The 23,245-nt window shown below is 41.8% G+C and overlaps 1 protein-coding gene across 2 annotated transcripts in view; it reads right to left on the reverse strand.

Moving 5' to 3' along the window:
• The window catches only part of rev3l (REV3 like, DNA directed polymerase zeta catalytic subunit), a 262,433-nt gene that overhangs the window by 39,964 nt on the left and 199,224 nt on the right, over positions 1-23,245 (reverse strand). For both annotated transcript variants that reach the window (XM_069887629.1, XM_069887630.1), the window contains 5 exons: positions 22,049-22,164; positions 20,432-20,550; positions 15,426-15,544; positions 6,977-7,118; positions 143-387 (listed from right to left, as the gene is read on the reverse strand). In XM_069887629.1, coding sequence (XP_069743730.1) covers positions 143-387; positions 6,977-7,118; positions 15,426-15,544; positions 20,432-20,550; positions 22,049-22,164 — 741 coding nt within the window. The remainder of the gene's footprint in view (positions 1-142; positions 388-6,976; positions 7,119-15,425; positions 15,545-20,431; positions 20,551-22,048; positions 22,165-23,245) is intronic.

The following is a 23,245-nucleotide window of genomic DNA, read 5'->3' on the forward strand; positions in this document are numbered from 1 at the left end:
ACAATTCAATGTGGAATAAAATATATGCTGATCAAAAGCCCATCTTTGGCCTAATTTATTTGAACAAAGCTCAATTCGACCCCATTAAAATTGGTCACAGCAGTCACTGTGTGGATACGTAACTGAAAGGGAAATATCTTACTTCCCAAGGTAGTCAATGTTGCCCAGGCACGTGGAATAACAATAGTTGTACGCTATGATGATAGAAGGGTACAAGGACTGGAAATCCAAAACCAGGACTGAGTTGCTGTAGAAGCGAGATTCAGGCTCCATTACGAGAGGTATGCACTGGGGAGCCCTCATGCGAGATCGCTGCTGGACGCTGGGAGTTATTGCAATATAGTTCATTGGTTTGGCAAAACGCAACATCATTGATTCCACACGATACTGCGAAAACAGGAACACATGTCAACAGAACACAAAAATTATTTTGTTAATCAGTATTTGCTTGCCTTTCTCCTTGTCCTGGCTGTGCTGATAATCTCTTTTCTCTGGGGTGATATACTTTAGGTTAACCTAAACCATGAGTGGCCGCAGGTGCATGGCAAGAGCAATCTGAGCACACTGATTGTGGGCTCAGTCTTTTGTACGTCCACTTTATATCAGCTATTTCTGACGGATGATCGAATAATTTTTGAGATGTCTGCCAAAACGTATAAGCAGCACGGTTAGTGTAGCGCAACACTATTACAATGCCAACCACGTGGTTCGAATCTGGAGTTTGTGAATGTCTGCATGGGTTTCCTCCAGGTGCTCCAGTTTCCTGTCACCCTTCAAATCATAGTGGGGTTCTTGGTCAACTGGGTGTACTTGGGCGGCATAGGCACACGAGCTGGAAGGGCCTGTTACTGTGCTGCATGTCTAAATTTAAAAGTAAAGAGAACTACAGCAGCATCACACCATCATGGTGTGATAATCAGAGGGTTAAATCAACTATCCTCGAGCAGAGGGATAGAGGGCTTTCACTTGGAGCCAACATTTGGAAGTTACCAAATGCATGCATGTCTTAATTTGGTTACAGTAAGAAACTTGCTTTTATTTTGTCCAGTTTAAATTGAAATGAGCCACATTTTTTTAGTTTTGATTCAAACCTGAATTTCATCACTTGGTTGGCATGGCCAAGTTGATCCAAGGGCCTGATTCTGTGCTGTAAAACTCTTGATTTATTCAGTTCTCAGAGATTGATTTTTTTGTTAAACAGCTGCAGGCAAGGATTTATGATGCTAGTTAATTGCAAATATTCTATTTTGAATCTCCTAGGCAGACTTGGGTGAAGGAATGACAGTAACAGAGTTTCTAGTCTATTGAATATTACTCCTATTAACGTATCAACACACTTAATTTACTTAAGATGTTAAGAAGTAGTACAGTAAAACCTCGTTAGAAAGCGGTAGTTGGGGTCCAAGATTTCATGCTGCGCTACAGCTGAGTCGCGGAACAGATGCAGGAGTGGCCGGCGCAGGATGTCAGGGCTGCCCCTGCCCCGACGTCCCGCGGCAGCCGGCCTTGCCCTGACGTCACACGCCGGGGGACAGGGGCAGTGGGAGGGGGGGCTGTCAGGCACAGGGAGTTGGGTGGCTGGCTGAGATCAGCCTGCCCCTTAGCAGTTTGGGATCCAGACACCCTTATAAGCGATTCCGCAGATTAACGAATCGCATTCTAACGAGGTTTCACTGTGTTAACAAATTTTCCACCAATTCTGGTGAATTTAAGGAGAAGAGGCCCAAGTTAGTTAGATAACAAATTCACCACTGGATATTAGACTGACTCAGAATTTTAAGCTAGGAGGTGTAGGGTTAAGTATGGTTGATTACTTCGTTTATAGATAAAAAGATGGCTTGCATTGGAAGGCACATTGTTGGATGCCAGATTGGGGTTTCGGGTGTGATTGGTTTCAAGAGAAGACAACAAGCTGAGGAAATCCCAGTTATATTCTAACATTTTGTATTCTGCTTATGTAGATGACATAAATAGGATATAGATTCCTATAATCCTTACACCTAGGAAATAATCATATGTTGATTAATCTTACTGTGGACGAACATATCAGGAAATTTGGAAAAAATATTGACATGTTTGAGCTTGAACTCCAGATTAAATTAACCATGGGACTTCTGGTTAAGGCAAGTTTAAAAAAAAATTAACAAGCCAAAAGCTGAATCAGCTGGAAGGAAAGAGCCTCATATGTTCACTATCAAGATTCACCCATGGACATAATGGGCATCCGTGCAGAACTTGTTAATTTTATCAACTTCACTACAACTTTTACTCTGTCCTCAAACTCGTGACCTCTCTTTACCCTTTCTGGAGTTTTCTTGTCTCCATTTCAGAACTATCCAGTGACAGTAAATTCACTGACTCCCTCATTTATCTAATTGAAAGTTAGGCCCATCTTGTTTCTTGCAATGATGTCATTGCTTTCTCAGTTTCTCCATCTCCACTGCATCTGATCTTGAGACAAGATATCCCACACCTTCCTTTTTCAGGAAACATGTCCCTTTCTCCACTGTGAGTCCCATGTTAAGACAGAGGTACCAGAGATGTGGCCTAGTCATGAGACCCACAATGACAGCACCAGGACAATGTACGAGTTGTCAGGAGAAATAAATTTCACACTATTGACTGGTTCTGTACCAACAACTAGGCCCATTGAAGTGGAAAATAGAGGTGATACTGTGTCAATCAATAATCTATCTGTGAGTGGATGAAGTAGATGAAAGGGGTTAGAATCAAACCACCAACCTCTGGAGAAAGAATTGAAGGAAGAACTTTTTGTTGGGATCCCAGGAACAACACTTACAAGAAGAGACCGAGTCTGAGAGCTCAGAGAAGGGAGGCCTTAAATTTGACGGAGACTGATCACTGATGAGTCTTGACAGGTAATATGTGCACAGTGCGAGTCTTTGGAATGAAGTGCTTGAATAAAGTTTAAATTTAAATTTAGACACACAACATGGTAATGGGCCCTTTTGGCCCACGAGCCCATGCCACCCAATTACACCCAAATGACTTACAACCCTGGTATGTTTTGAAGGGTAGGAGGAAACCCACCCAGACACAAGAAATTACGAACTCCTTACAGACGGTGCTGGATTTGAACCGCAGTGGCTGGCGCTGTAACAGCGCCGTGCTAACTGCCACACTTACCATGCCACTCTCTTACGTACATCTTTCACCATTCCTTTTTGGCTTGTCTCTAATATGCATCTAACTATGCACAAGACTAGGGTCAAGATCAAGGAACTATGCAGACTAAAGTAAAACACTAAAGTCTGCAGACACCATGGTTGAAGTAAAAACTCAAGAGTTTCTCCAGCATCATATTTATTATGCAAAGTAAATGTAGGTCCAATTCCTAAGTAATCTGGCACAAAGTTAGAAAAAGTGTTCCTAAAAGCCTTCAGTGGATCCCCGAGTCTGAACATATTCTCATGGGTTCAATGCTCCCTGGTAATGGAGGAATTTCAATGAAGAACGCCTTTTAGTAGACCAGTGCAACACCCTTTCACATCTAGTTGCTGGGCAGCGCAGATAGTGTAGCAGTTAGCACAGCCCTATTACAGAGCCAGCGACCCGGGTTCAAGTCTGGCGCTGTCTGTAAGGAGTTTGTACATTCTCTTTGCAACCAGTGTGTGTTTCCTCCTGGTGCTCTAGTTTCCTTCCACCCTTCAAAAATGGATGTAGTGTGTAGGTTAATTGGTGTACTTTGAGGGGTGGGAGGGGGGTGGCAAATGGCTTCATGGGCTGGAAAGGCCTGCTAAAATGCTGCAAGTCTAAATTTTAGAACTTAAATGAAAAAGATTGCACCTACCAAAAGTAGTGTACATGAAAAATTCACTTCACAAACAAGCATCAAGATCAAATGACAGTTTTCATCCATCAGGTGACCTCATAATATATGGCCAATGCCTTTCTTAATAAATTCTGTTTGTCTATCTGAGTTATAAGGACATGGCTGGATAGGCGGGACTTTTCTCCTTGGAGTGCTTGAGGTTGAAGGGTGACCTTTTTGAGGTATATATCATGAGACATAGATAAGATAAATGGTCATGGTCTTTTTCCCCAAGGTAAGGGAGAAGGCATAGATTTATGGCATGAGGGGAGAGATTTCAAAGGAGTCAAGAGAAGGCCCTTTATCGCAGGTACGATCTGCTGGAGGAAGTGGCAGAGGCAGGTACAACTGCAACATTTACATGAGGGATTTGGAGGGATATGGGCTAAATGGTGGCAAATGTGAAGAGCTGAGGTAGTTAGTGTGGATAAGTGGATCCTGTTTCCATCTTGTAAAACCGATGGTAAAGTAGAAATATTCTGTGGGGTAATTCTGGACTAAGGACACTAACTTGTTCCCAAAACTAACAAAGATAAATTTATCTTTATCATCAACATAGAATTAGCATAATGGATTCTATGCACCAGGCCAGACACTTCCAGCTTTTATTATTTGAAGTAAGATGAGAATAAGTTCCAGTAAAAAATTGTGATTTAGCCTCCGTCCTCACACCAAGACAAATGGAGCCTTTCATGTCACAGGTACTCCCATCGACTGAAGATGCCTCAAGAAGGCAGCCAAAAATTGTACTTTAGGTGTATGACAATAAATTCTCTCTCTCTCCAGAGCAGTGGTTTTCAAACTGCTCCCCTAAACACACATTCCACCTTAAGCACTCACTATTCCATAAGTGCTCTGTGATTAGTAAGGGATTGTTGAGAATCACCCAATTGTTACTGAAATATTTTGCTTGAGAAAAATTGTCATTGGCCCATTTCCTTTGGAGTTATGAAACCGTGCACATAACGAGTCAATGAGGTACGATTAAAACAGAGATTTTCAAACTTTTTCTTTCCACCCACATACCACCTGAAGCCATCCCTTACTAATCACAGAGCACTTATGGCATAGGGAATACTTAAAGTGGAAGGTGAGTTTAGGGGGACAGTTTGAAAAACCACTGCTTTAGGAAATGATAGTGTTTGCAATCAGATTGGTAGTAAACAGTATATATGTATTTAATTTTTCTTTAAAAAGTCATAATGCTATTTCCTATTTCTTTCCATGGTTTTAATTATTTTACAAAAGTCACATAAATGTTTAATTAGCCATATTCATTTATAATAATTACAAAGTGTAACTGCAGCATTTACAGCTTTACTTATATGTGTCGCTCTACTTCCAAACACCCCACTACACAGAAAGCAACACTAGAGAGCAAATATATGATATTGTTAAATATTTGGTAATTCAAAATAGGTGAACTTGAACTGTGGAACAATCAGCTCTTGTTCTTTTCAGCAGCTTTGGCATTTGAGGATGCTTTAATGCCACAATGAAGATGGACAGGGCAGGGAACGCAATTTTCTTCCAAGATCCTTCCTCACGTTCCTTCTAGCCAAGACAATTTAGCTGATTAAGTATTTAAAAACATAAAATTTAATAAAGGAGGGATATTAGGTCAATTTTAATTTTTTTGTTTTAGAGTTGTTGGAGCTTGGGAAGCTATTGGAGAACTCAAGGCAGAAATAACCACCTCTGTAAGTGGAAAACTGGGATAATATGTTAAGCAGAAAAGAAGGAAATGTTTAAACTGTTCTAGCAAAAAGTCCTTGTAGCACAGATGTATAAATAACTCGCTTCCTTGCTATTAGGATCTAATATGTTAGGACGGGTTTTAACTGTGGTGCCACAACATCTTGCATTTCTGTATTTTACATACATTTCTTTTGTTTTGTGTTCTCACTAACCGTTCACATTTCATTAAACAAGGAACAATGTATTCCCTCCCTCACTGTCTCTACTAACTTGTCAGTCAGATGACCTTGCCTACAGCATATCCCCATGGCTTCATCGGAGCAGAAATACTCATTCTGACCTATCCATCAGCCCACACTTTCCTTGTAGCTCGATACCAACTTATGTCCTCTCCTTCCCCATTCAGGTTAAGGCTTTTTGATCTAGATCATTAATTCTGTTTTTCTTTCCAAAGATGAACCATTTCTGGTATTTTCCATTTCTCTTTCAGATTTCCAGCACATACATTTTTTTGAAAATATTCTCCAACAAGTAAAACAACAAATCACATCGAATTTGTTTGCATATTTTATACAGAAAAAATGTTTTGTCTGTTATTATATGAAACCTGTCCAAAGATCAAGGTGCCTTTAACCTAATTTGCAAAGTGACATTCATCCACCACATCCTGGACACAGTTTTCTCCCTCCTCCCATCTGTATGTCTGGTTGTATATTTGCATGTTTGGCACCAAGAATTGGGTTGATCCGAAGGCAATTAAACTTGACTATCTAAACCCCCAACCTCAAAGGCTATTGTTATTCCTCCCCAATGTTTACCTTCCAGTTTTGAGCAAATTTTGAAATGTTGTCCTGTACATCCACATCACTGGCCAAACAGTACAAGAAGAATGGCCAAAATGTAATACGTGCAGAAGCCCAACAGAACCAGGTAAGAAATATTAGAGTCTATTTTAGCCTTCTAAACATTGGTCAGAATCATTTCAAAGATCTTTAAAGATACTAAATCTCATTCGACCGTGTCCAAATCTGTATTTTAGTTATTCTCTATAACTTTATTCAACTTTTTATGTAATGTGTGTTTTATGCAGATCCAAATCTAGTTGTGTTTAATTTAGGGAAAATGTGTAAACTAACATGCAAGTTAGTGTCATTAATTTCTCTATTAAAATTAAAAAGTTATTCTGCACCCCATACTCATGAGCATCTGAATTTACTCAGAATTATAACTGGTTCCTAATTTTATATAGGAATATGTTGTTAATTTAGTTAGCTAGAAATTATAACATGGTGAAAGTCAAGCATTATTGGAATATGTTCAATGTGTTTTCTTAACATCTTTTAAAATGTTTGCAGACACTTTATGGATTAAGAATGATTTTTTTTTAAATAAGGAAATTGTTATAGCCAATATTTTCTGCATCAAATTTGAAAGGTAACCATTAACCTGTGAACCTCTTGTCAGCACATGGTAGAACAAGATGCCAAAGAGTCGTGCCAATTCACTCGTTCTTCCAATCATGTCCAATTGTTCCAGTAACTTTAGATTTCCACGCACACGACAAATATAGTGATCAATCATCTTCCATCTGTAATAGGTAAGAAACATTTCTCACTGCAGGGCTTCAGTACAGGAATTCTTTAAACATTCTTATTTTGATTCAAAAGGGAGACACAAAGAAATTCACTTTGGCAATGTATTTCTTACTTCAAATGGGAGCCCCTAAGTCTAGACAGAGATGGGAATCAGACTTAAATGCAAGTATTGATGAGTAAAACTGGTCTGATTTATGCAAGGACCAGTATGACAAAATCAATAAATTGTAAGGTATAGATTTGTACAATACAATTTTTTTGCATCAGTTATATCTCATGCTACAGAAATTAAATGAGTTAAAAGTCAGACTTATCAGATAAATGTTTTAGATGTGGTGAGAATATAGGAACTTCCTTACACTCGACTTGGTCATGTTTTTGGGTGGATTTGGGAATTTTTTCCCCCCAGAATTGTTTTTACTGGGGATAAGACCAAAATTGAGATTATCTAAATATTAAGTTGAATTTGTTAAAATTGCATTGGCAGTGGCCAGTAAAAGTACTGCAGTTACTTGGAAGTCTGACTCCCATCTAGGTATGGCATGCTGGAATGAAGAAATGCCTGTGTTCCCCTTGAGAAAATTACGTACAACCTAAGAAATAAGTATGATGCATTTCTGCAAATATGGAGACCACATTTACAGATATCAAGTGTAAATCTTTCGTTGAGTTTCAAGTCCTGGAGTCCATATTAACCTTCTCCAAAGAAGACTGGTTAAATAATGAATTGAAATCCGTGGAGCTTTCGACACATTCCAGCAATCTTTCTTTCTTATTTTTCCACTCTATCTTTCTTTCTTTCCTCTTCTTACACACTTTTTTTGGGGTCTTTTGGGTGGGTGGGGGAGTTGGAGGGTTTGGCTTACAACCATCATGCAGCATAAATTTGTCAACTTATGTATTTGTATTTTTTAATTTTGTGTTTGACTACATGAATGGTCTAAAAAATTTTAAATAAAATATTAATTTTTTAAATTCTACTACAAAATGCTGTAAATTATCTCTTAATTACAGGAATACAGTGGTAGTATGGAAAAGTGAGTGCCAATTTATTTTCTCTCATTTGAAGGTAAAGGATCTAAATTCTAAGGATATGGGGAACAATCCCAATTCCTGATCTTGGAGAGCCATATTAGAAACTTCAATCCTTTCCAATGGTTCAATTTTACCTTTCAAGATTTAACAAAGAGCTACAATTAAAAGCTTCAATATCTAACACTTGCTTTCTTAGAGCTGCATGATACCTGTTGTCAGGTATCAAAACTCAACTTGCCTTCAAAATATTATCACAATCCTTGCAATTTACAATGTAGCTCACTATTCATTCTTGGTACTGGGCATATTTGGTCAGCCAGCATTTAATGCTTAAAATGGTGCAAGACAATGACAAAGCCTTTTGAATACTTGGTTAAGGAGAGCAAAGTTGGAATATTTTTTGTTGAACATTAATTAGATTAGAACTCAGGGTTTGATCCTTGCAAATCCAAGGGCATTAACCAAGGCTGAACACAAATATCTTTGTTAAGAATAATTAATAAGGTACTTTTCAAAGGACTGAGAGTGGTCCTAAAACGATTAAAAGAAGCCAGTATCCCTGCAATCCAAGCTCAAAGTCACTGGTTTTGGTGCTATTACATCTTGTTGCTTCATATGTCAAAGTTCAAGTATTCCTCCCTTCTGTGACCTCCCCATCCCTCCTTCTTCCCCTTCTGACCTGCAACCCTCCATTTCTTCCCTTGGATCCCCCTGCCCCCCATCTCCTGATTCACCTCATCCTCCTGCCCTGGGCACCCTCCACTCCACTGGTCCCCACACTAACCCCTGCCTGGTCTTTACCATCCCCAGTAGAAGCCTCTCCTTTGTTCCCCTTTGTCTACACCTCAGCAAGTGCTGCGCATGCCATATCGAAACTCTTCTTCTGTCCTCTCCATGCTTACTTCTTCCATCAGGATTCTCCACACCAACCCCACCCCCCCGCCTTAAACCTTCTTCCTCCTTTTGGACACCTCGTCCCAGCCTTCTGCCCGCTTTGATTGTGATATTTCCAAATGCCACTGAGTCATCAACTGTCTTGACTTCACCACTCTCCTCACTTATTCTAATCTCACCCCCTTAGAATGCTCTGTCCTCCACTCTCTCCACACCAATCCCAAACCCACTGACAAGGGTGATGCAGTTGTGGTCTGGCACAATGATCTCTACCTGCTGAAGCCAGATGACAGAACTCTGACATCTCCTCTTACCTAACCCTTGAACAGAACCACACCAAAAAAATCAAGCCACCATCTTATGTACTATTGCTTATCTCATCATTTCTGGTCATCTCCATTCAACAGCCTCCAACCTTTCAAAATGCTGCAATGCTCACTTCTACCTCTTACCCAAGGTCCACAAACCCAATTGTCCTGGCAACCCATTGTTTCCGTGTGCTCCTGCCCCACCAAACTGGTATCTGCTTATCTCTATTCCATTTTGTCCCCTCCTCAGTTTAGCTCCCCCCCCCACCTAAATCCACATTACTTCAAAGGCCCTCAACAACTTCCAGTTCCCCAACTTGATCATCACATCTTTATCATGGACATTCAATCTTTATCCCCCATACCAAAAGCCTCAAGGCCCTTAGTTTCTTCCTCGACAAGAGACTGAAACAGTCCCCCTCCACCAGCACCCTCCTCTTGCTGGCAGAACTTTAATAACTTCTGCTTTGACTCATGCCACCTCTCCAAGTGAAAGGGGTAGCAACATGGGCCCCAGCAATGCCTGCCTTTTTGTTGGTTATGTGGAGCAATCCATGTTGCAAGCCTACACAGACAAGGATCCTCAACTCTTCCTCTACTTCATTGAGGATTACTTTGGTGCTGCTTCATGCATCCCAGATAAACTCATTAACTTTATCTGCTTTTCTGCCAACTTCCACCCCCACCTCAAATCACTTGAACCATTTCTAGCAACACTCTCCCCTTTCTCGATCTCTCTGTCTCCATCCTGGGAAACAAATTCTTGATAAGACATTTTCTACAAACCCAAAACTCTGTCTCTGTCGCATCTACTCCCAGGATAAGGTCTTCTATACGAGATCATCCGAGATGTCCTCCTACCACCAATGACTCAGCCCTCACACACATAACTTCCATTTCCCACACATCTGCCCTGACCCTCTCTGCCCCCAGATGCAACAAGGACAGGATTTCCCTTGTCCTCACTTTACCACTTCACATCTAACATACCCTCCGCAATATCCTCCACCTACAATGTGATCCCAATGGCAGACACATCTGCCCCTCCGAGCCTTCTGGAGAGACCTCTCCCTCTGTGAATCCCTCCTCCCTTTCCACCAATCGCTCCACAGAAAATGCTACACTTGCACCCACCATTCAGGACCCCAAACAATCCTTCCAAATGAAGCAATACTTCATTTGTGCATCTGCAGGGGCCATCTAGTGTTTCCGTTGTGGCCTCTTTCATATCAGACTGACTTTATGCAGACAGGAAGATTGCTTTGACGACTATGTTCCCTCTGTCTGCTGTAGTAGCAGGGATATCCCAGTGTAAACCCATTTTAATTCCCTACCCCATTCCCATGCTGACGTGTCTGTCCATGGTTTCATGCACTGCCAAACTGAGACATCATTAATACCCAAAACCTTCGGCCCTCGATGTTGTGCCAAACTATATATACCTACCAAAAAAAAAGAAAATCCTCCCTACCCCGTAACCCTCTATTTTTCTTCCATCCATGTGTCTAAGAATCTCTTAAATGCTCCCAATGTTTCAGCCTGCACCACCATCCATGGAAAGGCATTCCAGACACCCGCAACTCTCTGCATAAAAAAAAACATCCCTGATGTCTCCTCTAAACTTCCCTCCCTCATTTTGTACTCATGTCTGCTGGTGTTTACATTCCTGCCCTATTTATGCTTCTCATAATCTTGTAGACCTCCATTAAGTCTCCTCTTATCCTTCTACACTCCAAAGAGAAATGTCCCAACTCTCCTAACCTTGCCTCCCAAGACATTTTCCAATCCAGGTAACATCCTGGAAAATCTTCTCTCCAAGCTTGCCATAGCTTCTGCATCCTTGCATTGACAGAAATATTTAAATATGGCCCGGCCATGGGGGTGGTGCTGGAAGACCGGAGGGTGGCTCATGTTGTTCCGCTGTTCAAAAAAGGATCCAAAAGTAAACCTGGTAATTATAAGCCAGTAAGTCTGACGTCGGTGGTGGGCAAATTAATGGAAAGTGTTCTTAGAGATGGTACATACAACTATTTGGAAAGACAGGGATTGATTTGGAGTAGTCAGCATGGCTTTGTACGAGGTAGATCATGTTTAACAAATCTTAGAGAGTTTTTTGAGGAGGTTACTAAAAAGGTTGATGAGGGGAAGGCTGTGGATGTTGTCTTTTTGGACTTTAGTAAGGCTTTTGATAAGGTTCCCCATAAGAGGTTAGTAAGGAAGATGGAAGCATAAGGTATTAATGATGAAGCAGTGAAATGGATTCAACAATGGTTGGATGGGAGATGCCAGAGAGTAGTGGTGGAAAATTGTTTGTTGAATTGGAGGCCAGTGACGAGTGGAGTGCCTCAGGGATCAGTACTGGGTCTACTGCTGCTTGAGAAGCACCATAGGTCAATAGGTGGGAGGGTAGGAGAGAAAAAAGTTGGGTAGAGGGCATGGGGCTAAGAAAGATAGCTCTCTGATTGGGGAAGGAATGGAAGGAGCTGGGGAGCTGGAGGAAAGGAGACAGAGGGATGAGGGAAAGAGGAAATTAATGATCTAGATGATAGGGTGGCAAATTGGATTAGTAAATTTGCAGATGATACAAAAGTTTGCGGTGTTGTGGACAGTGAGGAAGATTATCAAAGCTTACAGGGTGATATAGGACAGTTGGGAGGTGTAGAGCTCGTCAAAAGAATCAAAGACTTGTTGATCTAAACCAAGGCTTTTATTAGCAAAAGACAGGAGCTCTTCAATAGGTGGCCGACCAGTCTGAAATGATCCGACTTGGCTAGGGACACAACCCTTTAAATCCCAGACAGTAGGCGTGACTAAGCTCTCAGCCAATTTCTGTAAGCACAGTCTAGATACTGTAACTATATACACTATATACATTGGTGATAGATCTGTACTATCACATTCACCCCTTCTTGGAGAACTGACCCTGGAAAAAAAAAACAAAAAAACGAGGGAGAGAATGAAAGGAAGGGGTAGGTTAAGGACTGTAGCGGTCAGTGGGTCTGACCATCCGGCGTGACCGCCGTGGTGCCGGGATTGGGGTCGGGCTCGTTGGGTGCAACCGCTCCTTCGCTCAATTCCCCAGTCGTGTTGTCGGCAGGGTGGCTTGGGTCGTTGGGGTGCTGTTGGTCCTTCTGTTGCGGCACGGGGCTTGGGGAATAAAGAGTTGGGGAAGGTTGGGTTGGGGGGGTTTGCTGGGTCTACCGCGTCCTGAGCTAGGTCCCGCACCGAAACAGTGTCCTCCCGCCCGTCTGGGAACTCAACGTAGGCGCGTAATGCGGGTTCGAGTAGAGTCACTCGGTCGAACAAGGGGTCGTTCTTTGAGTGCCGGACGTGGCGTCACAAAAGGATGGGGCCAGGGACGGTGAGCCATGCCGGTACAGTGGTTCCTGATTCAGATTTCCTCGGGAAAAGGAACATCCTTTCGTGGGGGGTGGCATTTGTTGCGGTACATACGAGGGAGCGGATGGAGTGTAAGGCACTAGTGAGAACCTCCTGCCAGTGAGAGGTGGGGAGACCTTTAGACCGGAGAGCCAGTGTAACCGCTCTCCATATGGTGGCATTCTCCCTCTCGATCTGGCCGTTACTGCGTGGATTATAGCTCGTGGTCCTGCTTGAAGCGATACCACACTCCAGAAGGTACTGTTGCAGCTTTGCGCTCATGAATGAGGACCCCCTATCACTGTGGATGGAATTGGGGTACCCTAAAATGGCGAAAATACTGTGAAGGGCCTGTATCACTGAGGTGGCAGTGGTGTCTGGGCAGGGCACAGCGAACGGGAAGCGGGAGTACTCATTGATGGCCGTAAGGTAGTTATTACGGATGGTCGACGGTGATAGATCTGTACTATCACAGGAAGGTGGGCTGAAAGATGACAGATGGAATTTAATACTGATAAATGTGAGGTAGGACTAATCAAAACTGGTCATACACGTTAAATGATAGAGAGTCGAGGAGTGCAGTGGAACAAAGGGATTTAGGAGTCATGGTACATAATTCCCTGAAAGTTGAATCACATGTGGATAGGGTGGAGAAAATTTAGTGTGTTGGCTTTCATAAATCAGAGTGTAGATCACAGGAGTTGGGATGTTATGTCAAAATTGTATAAGGCATTGGTGAGGCCAAATTTGGAATACTGTGTGCAGATTTGGTCACAGAATTACAGGAGAGGAGATTTACAAGAATGTTGATGGGGTTTCAGGGTTTGAGTTACAGGGAAAGGTTGAGCAGGCTGGGACTTCATTCCCTGGAGCGTAGAAGGTTGAGGGTTGATTTGATAGAGGTATTTAAAATTATAAGGGGGAAAGATAGAGTCAATGTGGATAGGCTTTTTCCATTGAGAGTGGGGGAGATTCAAACGAGAGGGCATGGATTGAGAGTAAAAGGGGAAAAATTCAGGGAAAAAATGAGGGGAATTTCTTTATGCAGAGGGTGGTGTGGGTGTGGAATAAACTTCCGGCAGAGGTGGTAGAAGCGAGATCGATGTTAATATTCATGGAAAAGTTGAATAGGTATATGGATGGGAGAGGTGTGGTGGGTTATGGGCTGAATGTGGGTCAGTGGGACTAGGTGGGAGATATTCAGCACGGACTAGTAAGGGCAAACTGACCTGTTTCTGTGCTGTAAATGGTTATAGGGTTACAATGAGGTGACCAGAAATGAACACAATACTCTCAGTGAGCTCTCACCAGAAATTTGTAGAGTTGCAACAATGACAACTTATGAATTCAATTTTCCTATTAACCAAGTCCAGCATCTCATAGGCCTTAACTATCCTACCAATCTGTGCGATGACCTTGAGGGATGCATGGATTTGGACCCCAATCCACCCTCTTAAGTAACCGACCATTAACCTTGTGCTCAGCCTTCTGGTTTGTCCTTCCAAAATGCATCACCTCACATTTATTCAGATTGAACTCCATCCACCACTTCTCCACCCAACTCTGAATCCTGTTTATATCGCCTTGTAATCTTTGACAACCTTCAGCTCCATCCACAACTCCTCCAACCTTCGTATCATCCGCAACTGACATATTATTCTGCCTCTTCATCCAAAATCACAAAGAGTAGGGGTCTAGTCAGTGACCTCCAGGCAGAATACTTTCCTTCCACTACTACTCTCTGATTTCTATCTGCAAGAAAGCAGATCTTCTGTGCTATAGAGAGAAAAGTCCCAGCTCTGCTAACCTTGCCTCATAAGTTTTGTTTTCCAATCCAGGCAACATCCTGGTAAATTTCCTCTGCACCCTCTCTATAGCTTCCACATCCACCTTGTAATGAGGTGACCAGAACTGAATATAATCTTATAAGCCAGGTCTCACCAGAGATTTGTAGAGGTGCAACATGACTTCTCGACTCCTGAACTCAATTCTCTGAATTATGAGATGCATGGATTTGGTCCCCAAAGCCCCTCTGTTCTTCCACACTAAGTATCTGACCATTAACACCATACTCAGTCTTTTAGTTTGACTTTCCAAAATGCATCACTTCACACTTATCCAGATTGAACTCCATTTGAGACCTCTCACAAAGAAACAACACCCCATATTCCGTCTAGACATCCTCCAACTGGATAGCATTACCATTCACTTCTCCATTTTCTGATAGGATTCCCCACCCTGTCTCTCCCTTTCCCTTTGTCTCCCGTCTTCCAGATCTGCATTCACCGAGCTATACCCTCCCTCGATCAATTATCAGCTTCTCTCTCAGGCTCTTTTATCCAGTCCACCTATGGCCTCTTTCCTGTTGGCCTGTATGCACCACCCCCCATCTTCTTTCTTCCCTCCTCTCCATGGCTTTTTTTCAGGCTCCGGTATGGTCTTTGCTCATACCCTGAAGAAGGGCTCAAGCCCAAATTGTTGGTTATATATCTTTGCCTCCTATGCACGACCTGCTGAGTTTCTCCAGCACTTTTGTGTATTAACTACATTCAAGGCATCTGCAGATTTTCTTGTTTCACTCCAAGTACAATTTGTTTGATAAAATTTGGACTGACTAACTGAATAAATTACAATTGAGTTCATTGCCCATTGTAAAATTATAAAATATAGCTTCATGGAGATTACCTGTGCAGATCAGTCTTATTATCAAACCAGTCAGACAAGACGCGGAATGAAAAAAGTGGAAAACGCTGACGAAGAATGTGAAAGGCTACATTCTCAAAAGTATAATTGTTGAGAGAAACCTGTTAAAGAAAAAAAGAATCAGCAAATGATCAAATAGAGCGATCGAGGTGTTCTTTGACATGAATCACACAAAGATACCATACAAGTCCAAAAAATGGGATATTTTTTCTTTATAAAGTACGTTGTTTGACCTGCTGAGTTTTTTCAGCATTGGATTTTTACTTAAATGCACCAGGACAGGATGCTTTGTATGGAGCATCTGTAAAAATTGGTCAGAGCCCTCAAAGATATGATGAATTTCCTTAGGTTTCTAAGAAAGTAGAGCTGGTCTGTCTTTTGGTAGTATAGGTACAGAATCTTTTATCCACTCTTGGGACTAGATACCTTTTGGAATTTGGAATTTTTCGGATTATAGAATAAAATAATAGTAATGGCGGTACATTAAGTAATTGCACTGATTTCAGATTTGCGCAAAACAAAGACACTCCAACTAGAAAGGTCTCTGGATGGCGAGTTGCGGTGGCGCTGGACGGGGGTTGCGGCGGCGGCACTGGAAGGGGGGTTGCAGTGGCGCTGGACTGGGGGTTATGGCAGCGCTGGATGGGGTTGCGGTGGCAGTGGTGGATGGGGGGGTTACAGCGTCACTGGACTGGGAGTTACAGTGGTGCTGGACAGGGAGGGATGTGGCAGTGCTGTTCGGGGGAGTTGTGGCGATGCTGGATGGGCAAATTGCAGCGGTGCTGGACTGGAGGTGCTTGCGGCAGTGCTGGACAGGGCTGTTTGCAGTGGCGTTGGATAGGAGGGGGGTGGCGAGTGCTAGATGGTGGGGGGGGGGGGGCTAGCGGGGTGGTAAATGAAGTGAGATAAAGATGCACCATAAAATTACTAGCGGACTTTTCATTTTTAAGTAAAACATACAGTACAACTTGAAACATAAACTGGTTCAAACTAAGCTAAACACCTGAAAATAAACTGTATATGTAGTAAAAGCACATTACAACATTTTCAGTGTTGTTGTGGTGACCATCGTCTTCAGGTTGGAGCTTTTTAAAGATTTCTTCCAGTGTTATCTGTCCGGGCGTCGAGCCGTCCACGACGAATCGGGTATCCGTATAGGGCAAATCGGAGGTACTGGACTCTGTTCTTTCTGCTGGCACCTATAAAGTAAGGATTCCCTCGGGTTCCACTAATTACCGAGCCTGACAGACATGGGAATTTCAAGCATGAGTTGAGCTTGGGTCACTTCGGGTCACGTTTGGCGGCAAAGGGGAGGTTTAGTGTGCAGACAACATCCATGTCAAAAATGTTCGGTTTTCAGAATTTCAGATAAAAGAATTATGTACCTGTAGTGTCAACGTGGTTGGAGCAGGACATATTGTTTACTTCTAAGAATTTGAATCTCTACACCATCTACACTTCAGCAACTTTAATAATGTACAGGGGCATGTCCTCTCTTCAGGGAGAGGTTGTTATCCTGATACCATGCCTCCAATGGTAGAGTCAACTGTAAACTTGTAGATGGAGTTTGAGCAGTGTTTAACTTTGCAGTTATGAGTTCATAGAGAGCATATCAAGGGGATGAGTACAGAGCCTTTCAGGATATTGTGTTAAGGATTATTGTACAGGAGACGCTACAAAGCTTGGGGCATATCAGCAATGACCATTTTGGAATGGCAAAGCAGGGTTAATGAGCCAAGTGGTGTATACCTGCCTCTGTCTACTTGCGTACATTCTTGACCCTACAGTCTCATTTTTGACCACTCCACTACTGTAATCATTTTGTTTCTATTTATGAAGCTACCATCTTGTCACTGCTTTCAGGTTTCTGGATATGCATTTTGCTGAAGACCTCTCCTAGACTACCAATACCATCACAGTAGTTAAAAAAGGCACAACATCGACTCCATGCCCTGAAGATTCTCAGGGAAATCAAATTGCAGGAGAAACTGCTGGTGTCCTTCTATTACTGCTCCATCAAGAATGTGCTGGTCTACAGCATTCCAACATGGTTTGCCAGCTGCTCAATGGCAGACAAGAGGGACCTTCAGAGGTTCAATGTAGCCCAGAAGATTATCGGATGCTCACTGCCATCTTTGGAGGATTTATTCAGCTCTCGCTGCCTTAGTAGAGCAGTCAAAATCCTGAAAGACCCTCCCACCCTGGCCATCATCTGTTTGACCTGCTGCCCTCCAGTAGCCCTTTTAGGTCCATTAAATCATGGACAAGCAGACTTAAAAACAGTTTTCACCCCAGAGCCAAATGTGAACTGAACACCACCAAACCTTAAATATTGTATTGTTGTTTATATATTTATATGTGTATGTGCGCTCAATTTCTTTGTACTTGTGCAAGGACAATAAAGATGATCTTATCTTATAAATTAATCTGTAACCTGTATTTTACCAATAAAAAAATATAATTTTTCACATCTCTCTGCATTTCATCATATGACAATATCCTGGTTAATGTGAAATATGCCATTTTTTAGTCTCAATGTTCTTTCTGTATTTGACTCAACTGCACTCAAAGACTCATTACTGTATTTCACAAAATGTACTTAAGCTGATGTAGCTTTCAATTCATCAATTGGAGATGTTGTCTGATAATAAAATGTCTCAGTTTCCTTTTGTGCTAAGACAATTTCAGTCTGATTTATCACTGGTATTTACTTTCCACTCAAAAACTCCCCCCTAAAAATAGGTTAGAAGTGCCAGCTCTCAAACTAATTCACCCATTTGTATCACTGTAATGACTTTGGCTTCTGAACAACTTGCCTTCCTATTTTACTATCATACAAAATAACCACTAGATCCTCCAAGCATTGAGTGAAATATTGATAACCTGGTATACGATTGTAGGGAAATCTATGGTTTAACATCTGGCTTACTCGTTCACACATTAAGTTCTCCTTACCCAGAAACCTACTTTCTGTGGATCCACATATTCAACACTGGAAAATGTTTGGAGCATTCTTGATATGAAATGGACTTGGGGTCTGGAATAGTTGCAGTTTTTTTAAGGTAAAATATATTTGCTTCACATGCTCCCTTTAAACTCATTGGGAGTCAATTTCCACTCCCTTTAAACTCACCAGGTTAATTGGAAAATTTGTATTACTATTTAACATTTGAATAGTGAAATTAAAACTTGGGTCAACATCAAGCACAACACTGGAGGAACTCAGTAGGCCAGACAGCATCCATGGAAAGCAATAGTTGGCCATGTTTGGAGCCAAACACACCATGTCTGTGAAAAGTAATAGATGTCGACATTTAGGGCCAAAAACCTTTAGCTTTGAACCAAAATGCTGACTATCTATTGCTTTCCACAGATGCTGCCTGACCTGCTGAGTTCCTTCAGTACTTCATATGTTGCTCTAAATTCCCAGCATCTGCAGACTTCTTGTTTACCTGTGTCAAAATGTAATAATCCAGAATATATGATGGTCCAACACCAAAGCCTTGAGTGTGCTAAATTATTTATTTTACTTTACAATCAAATTAAGATATCTTAATAAAACTTATAAAATCTGAAAGTGGGATACTATATTGAAAAGTTCTCTTTAACCTTTCACAAACAAGTATTGGTGATCTCCCCACACCATATGCTTTAAATCTCATGATAAGTTTCCAATAAGTAATAGAGCACATAGAACTTGTAGACCAAGTTGACATTCTGGGCTAGAACAATTTGCCTGCATTTAGTCCATATTCTTTAAACTCATGCACATACCTGTTGAAATGTCTTTTGAATGTCGTAATTGTACCTGGTTCCAGTGAATGTATACAAATTTTCCAATGGACCATGTGATACTTTGTTAAACATTTACCCAAATTTCTTGACTTTCGAAACCCAATTAGAAGTACCCAAATAATTCCCTTATTCATCCTTAAAAAAGGGACTGAGAAATGGCAGATGCAGTTCAACCCAGGGAAGTGTGAGGTGCTGCATCTGGGTAAATCTGGGTAATGATGGAGCAGAGGGACCTTGGGGTGCAGGTACATATGTATCTCTTTAAATTCTTACCTTTTCTCTTATCATATCCAATTAACACCTTTTGTTTGTGGGTCTGGACTCTTCACCCTCCAATTCTTCCATCTTTTGCTCTCAGTCTTTATTGGGACACCTGCCTGCTTTTTGCTTATACCTTGAGGAAGTGCTCAGGCCCAAAACGGCGGTAATAAATCTTTACCTCTTGTGGATACTGCGAGACCAGCATTTACTATGTGTTTTTAGCTCTTTAAAGATGGCAGCACAGGTAGACAGATTAGTGAAGAGAGTGTTTGGGACACGTGCCTTCATTGGCTGGGGCAATGAATACATCTGCTTGGATACCAATGCTGAAGTTGTACAAGATATTAGTAAAGTCACACCTGGAATATTGTGCGCAGTTTTGTTCACCTAGCTATAGGAAGGGTATTATAAAGTTGGAAAGGATACAGAAGTGATTTGCAAAGTTGTTGAGTTATTATGAAAGACTGGAAAAATGAGGCCTGTTTTCCTTGGAGCATAAGAGGGTATGAGGGGCATTGATAAGGAGAAAAGTGACTGTTTCCTAGTATAGGAGAACCTAATGGAAGAGGGCATAACTATAAAGTGAGGGGGTGGGATTTAGAAGGGAGGTGAGGGAAAGCTTTTCACTCAGAGGATACTGGGCATGTGGAATGAGCTGTTAAACACAGAGGTAGAGGCGGGTACTTTAGCTTCCTTTAAGAAATAACAAGAGGGGATTGGAGGGGTATAGCCTCATGCGGGAAGTTGGACCATAGCAAGAAGGCATGTTGGTTCAGTACAGACCAGCAGGGACTGAGCACCTATGTCGGCACCGTTGACTTCTTTGACTAATATCTCACAGCTATTAAGAGAACTTTAAGTTTGCAATACTTTCTGGACTCATTCAATTTGTATCCTACCAGAGAGAAACTCTTGAAAAAACGGACCCCTACCTCGCTTCTCATCATTCTCCAGACATTCAAAACGATTCGTCCCACGATATTTATCTCAGACATGGCTGTTGCACCGTACTCATCCCTTTCTGCAGCAAACCGATTTTCCTTATTTTCATCTATAAAACAAAATTCACAGCTGCATATACACATCAAATTGATTCAAAACTTTTCAATCTCACAAAGAATTTTGGAATATCGATATTCTCATTAGTGTGAGCAATTTTCCTGGTAATGTGCTTCAAAGGAGGTAGAATTTAAGAAATGCCATCAGTAAAAACCACAATTGATACTCAGTTAATTATTTCAAATCTAAGACAAATACTCACTGTTAATGAAATCTGAGGAATTATGGGGAAAGAGCAGATATGCAGAATTAGGTTATGACTTCAGAATCATGGAAGAGTTTTCAACTGCTAAATAACCTTCAGATGTTTCTAATCCTGGAACAGTGGGTGACAGAGGACAGTAGGATCCTGTTCAAGCCCATTCTGACCATAGGCAGCTAAAAACTGAAGTGAAAAGGGCTGTTTCTGGGACTGCATGGGATCAGAGACATAGTATAGAACCAGGCCCTTTGGCCCAACCTATTTATATTAACCATTGGCTACCAGCACTTAAGCTAGAGGCATCCATGCTTTGGTCATTGAAGAGCTCATCAAGATACTTAAATGTCATGAAAGACAGCCTCCATCACACTCTCAGGCAGTGTCCCCCAGATTACCACCACTTTTTGGGTGAAAGAGTTCTTCCAAAGATCACCTTTAAATCTCCTATCCATTCTCTGAAACCTATTATTTTTGACATTTTTTCTCTGTGAAGTTTTTTGACCATCCACCTAAGCCAGACCCTCCCCTCGGGGAGACTAGACACAGATTGGGAGATTGCTTTTCTGAGCACCTTTGCTCAACAGCAATGACGTCCCAGTGGCCAACCACTTTAATTCCCGCCTCATTGCTACACTGACATGCCTGTTCTCATGTACCGCCAGATTGAGGCCACCCATAAAACAGAGGAACTAGTACTCCATCTCAGCATCTCCAACCAGATGGTATAAACATCAAGTTCTCCAATTACTGTTAATGCACCCCGTTCTCATTTTCCCTCATCCCTCTGTCTTTCTTCTCCCAGCTCCCTGACCCTTCCTTCTCCTATAGGAGAAATATACCTCTCAGCCCTCTGCTCCCTCCTCCTGTCATCTCTCAGCTCATATTTCTTTCTTACCCTTCCACCTATACACACCTCCTAGCCTGTGCTCTCCCCTCTCCTCAAATCCCCCCACTAATATACTTATTTGAGTGGCAGTACACCGGAAGAAGGGCTCAGGCCTGAAACGTCAACTGCTTTTTGCTCTCTATGGATGCTGTGTGACCTGCTGAGTTCCTCCAGCACTTGTGTGCACTGTACACGGATGTAACGACTGGGTAAAATAAGCAAGGGTGGAGGAAGCTCATGTATTTTATATATAATAAAGCGCTAAACCTTTGAGATTAATGATCTATTACAATGCTATAAATTTTGTTATGTGACTCATTCCCAGATGTCTGGCATTTGGCATAGAATGATAGACTGAAGAAGATTCTCCTTACAAACGTGTACTTAATGTAACTGTATTACCTGGAACACGGGAGACCATCTGACAGAGGTTAACTTCCAGTGCAGATGCTCGCTGAAAAAGGTAGCTCCAAGAATGCATCTGAACTTCATATCCCAGCAAAATATCAGGATCATATCTAACAAAGGAGAGTTCAATGTGATTACTTTTCAACCATGTACTCAGTTTCGTTGTTTCAGTTGTAAACCAAAACCTTAAAGTTTTGAAAAAAATAATAAAAACTCCATTTTGCACCATCTCAAAACACTTCTGATAAAGGGGTTTCAATAATGAACATTAATTCTGCTTCTCTTTCCTACCGGTTGTTCTTTTCACATTTCCTGATTTCCTAATTCATTGTTGATAGTTAACCTAGGAATCCGAATCCCTACTTTTTTCTGTGACCTACTCTCTCCACATTTTCATCACTCACACATATTCTACCACTTACCTATGCATTCAAGCAATTTACAATGGTCACTTAACCTACCAAACCACTTGTCCTTGGTAAGTGGGAGGACTGGACCACCTGGAGTCACAGAGAATGGACAAACTCCACATTGGCAGTACTGGATGGCGCCTAGTTTGCTGGAACGGTGAAAAAGATCTTTACTAGCTAAGCTATTGGGCCACACATAACATTTTCTGTTGTGGACCCCTCCCCCACCTTCTTTCTCCTTTTAGAAACATAATATCACTCCCTTCCCCCTGGTATTGATAGTGTCCAGACCTGCAACATTGGCTGACTATTCCTGCCCATGGAGGCTGTGGGATTTACCGAGTTCCTCCAACAACTCTTCGTCTGCTCAAGATTCCAGCATCTGCAGCTTATTTTCTGTTTCGAGCATCTAAGTTTTCTCGATTTCCAAATCTCCTTTATCAGCCTCACATTCATTGTCACACCTTTGTGCTGTCATGAGTTTATGAAAGTAGATTAAATAGGTAAAGGTGTCATGCATCATGGATAAGGTTTTCCAGTAATGGCATCTCCCTCCCTCACAGTTAGCCTTGGAGACCTAGCATCAAGCAGTCTACAAAAGCACAAGAGTCTATCCTTGAGATTCTATTCCTCATTGATATGCTGTCATTCAGCAAATAACTTTTGAAGACAAAGAATGGCAATGATACCTAGCTCTTGCTTATTCTTGCTGCCACTTTACTGCTTATGTTATCAGCCTGCTTGGCCCATCCAGATGGGCATGATCAAGATAGTACAGCCA

Source organism: Narcine bancroftii, chromosome 6, assembly GCF_036971445.1.
Source record: "Narcine bancroftii isolate sNarBan1 chromosome 6, sNarBan1.hap1, whole genome shotgun sequence".
NCBI lineage: Eukaryota > Metazoa > Chordata > Chondrichthyes > Torpediniformes > Narcinidae > Narcine > Narcine bancroftii.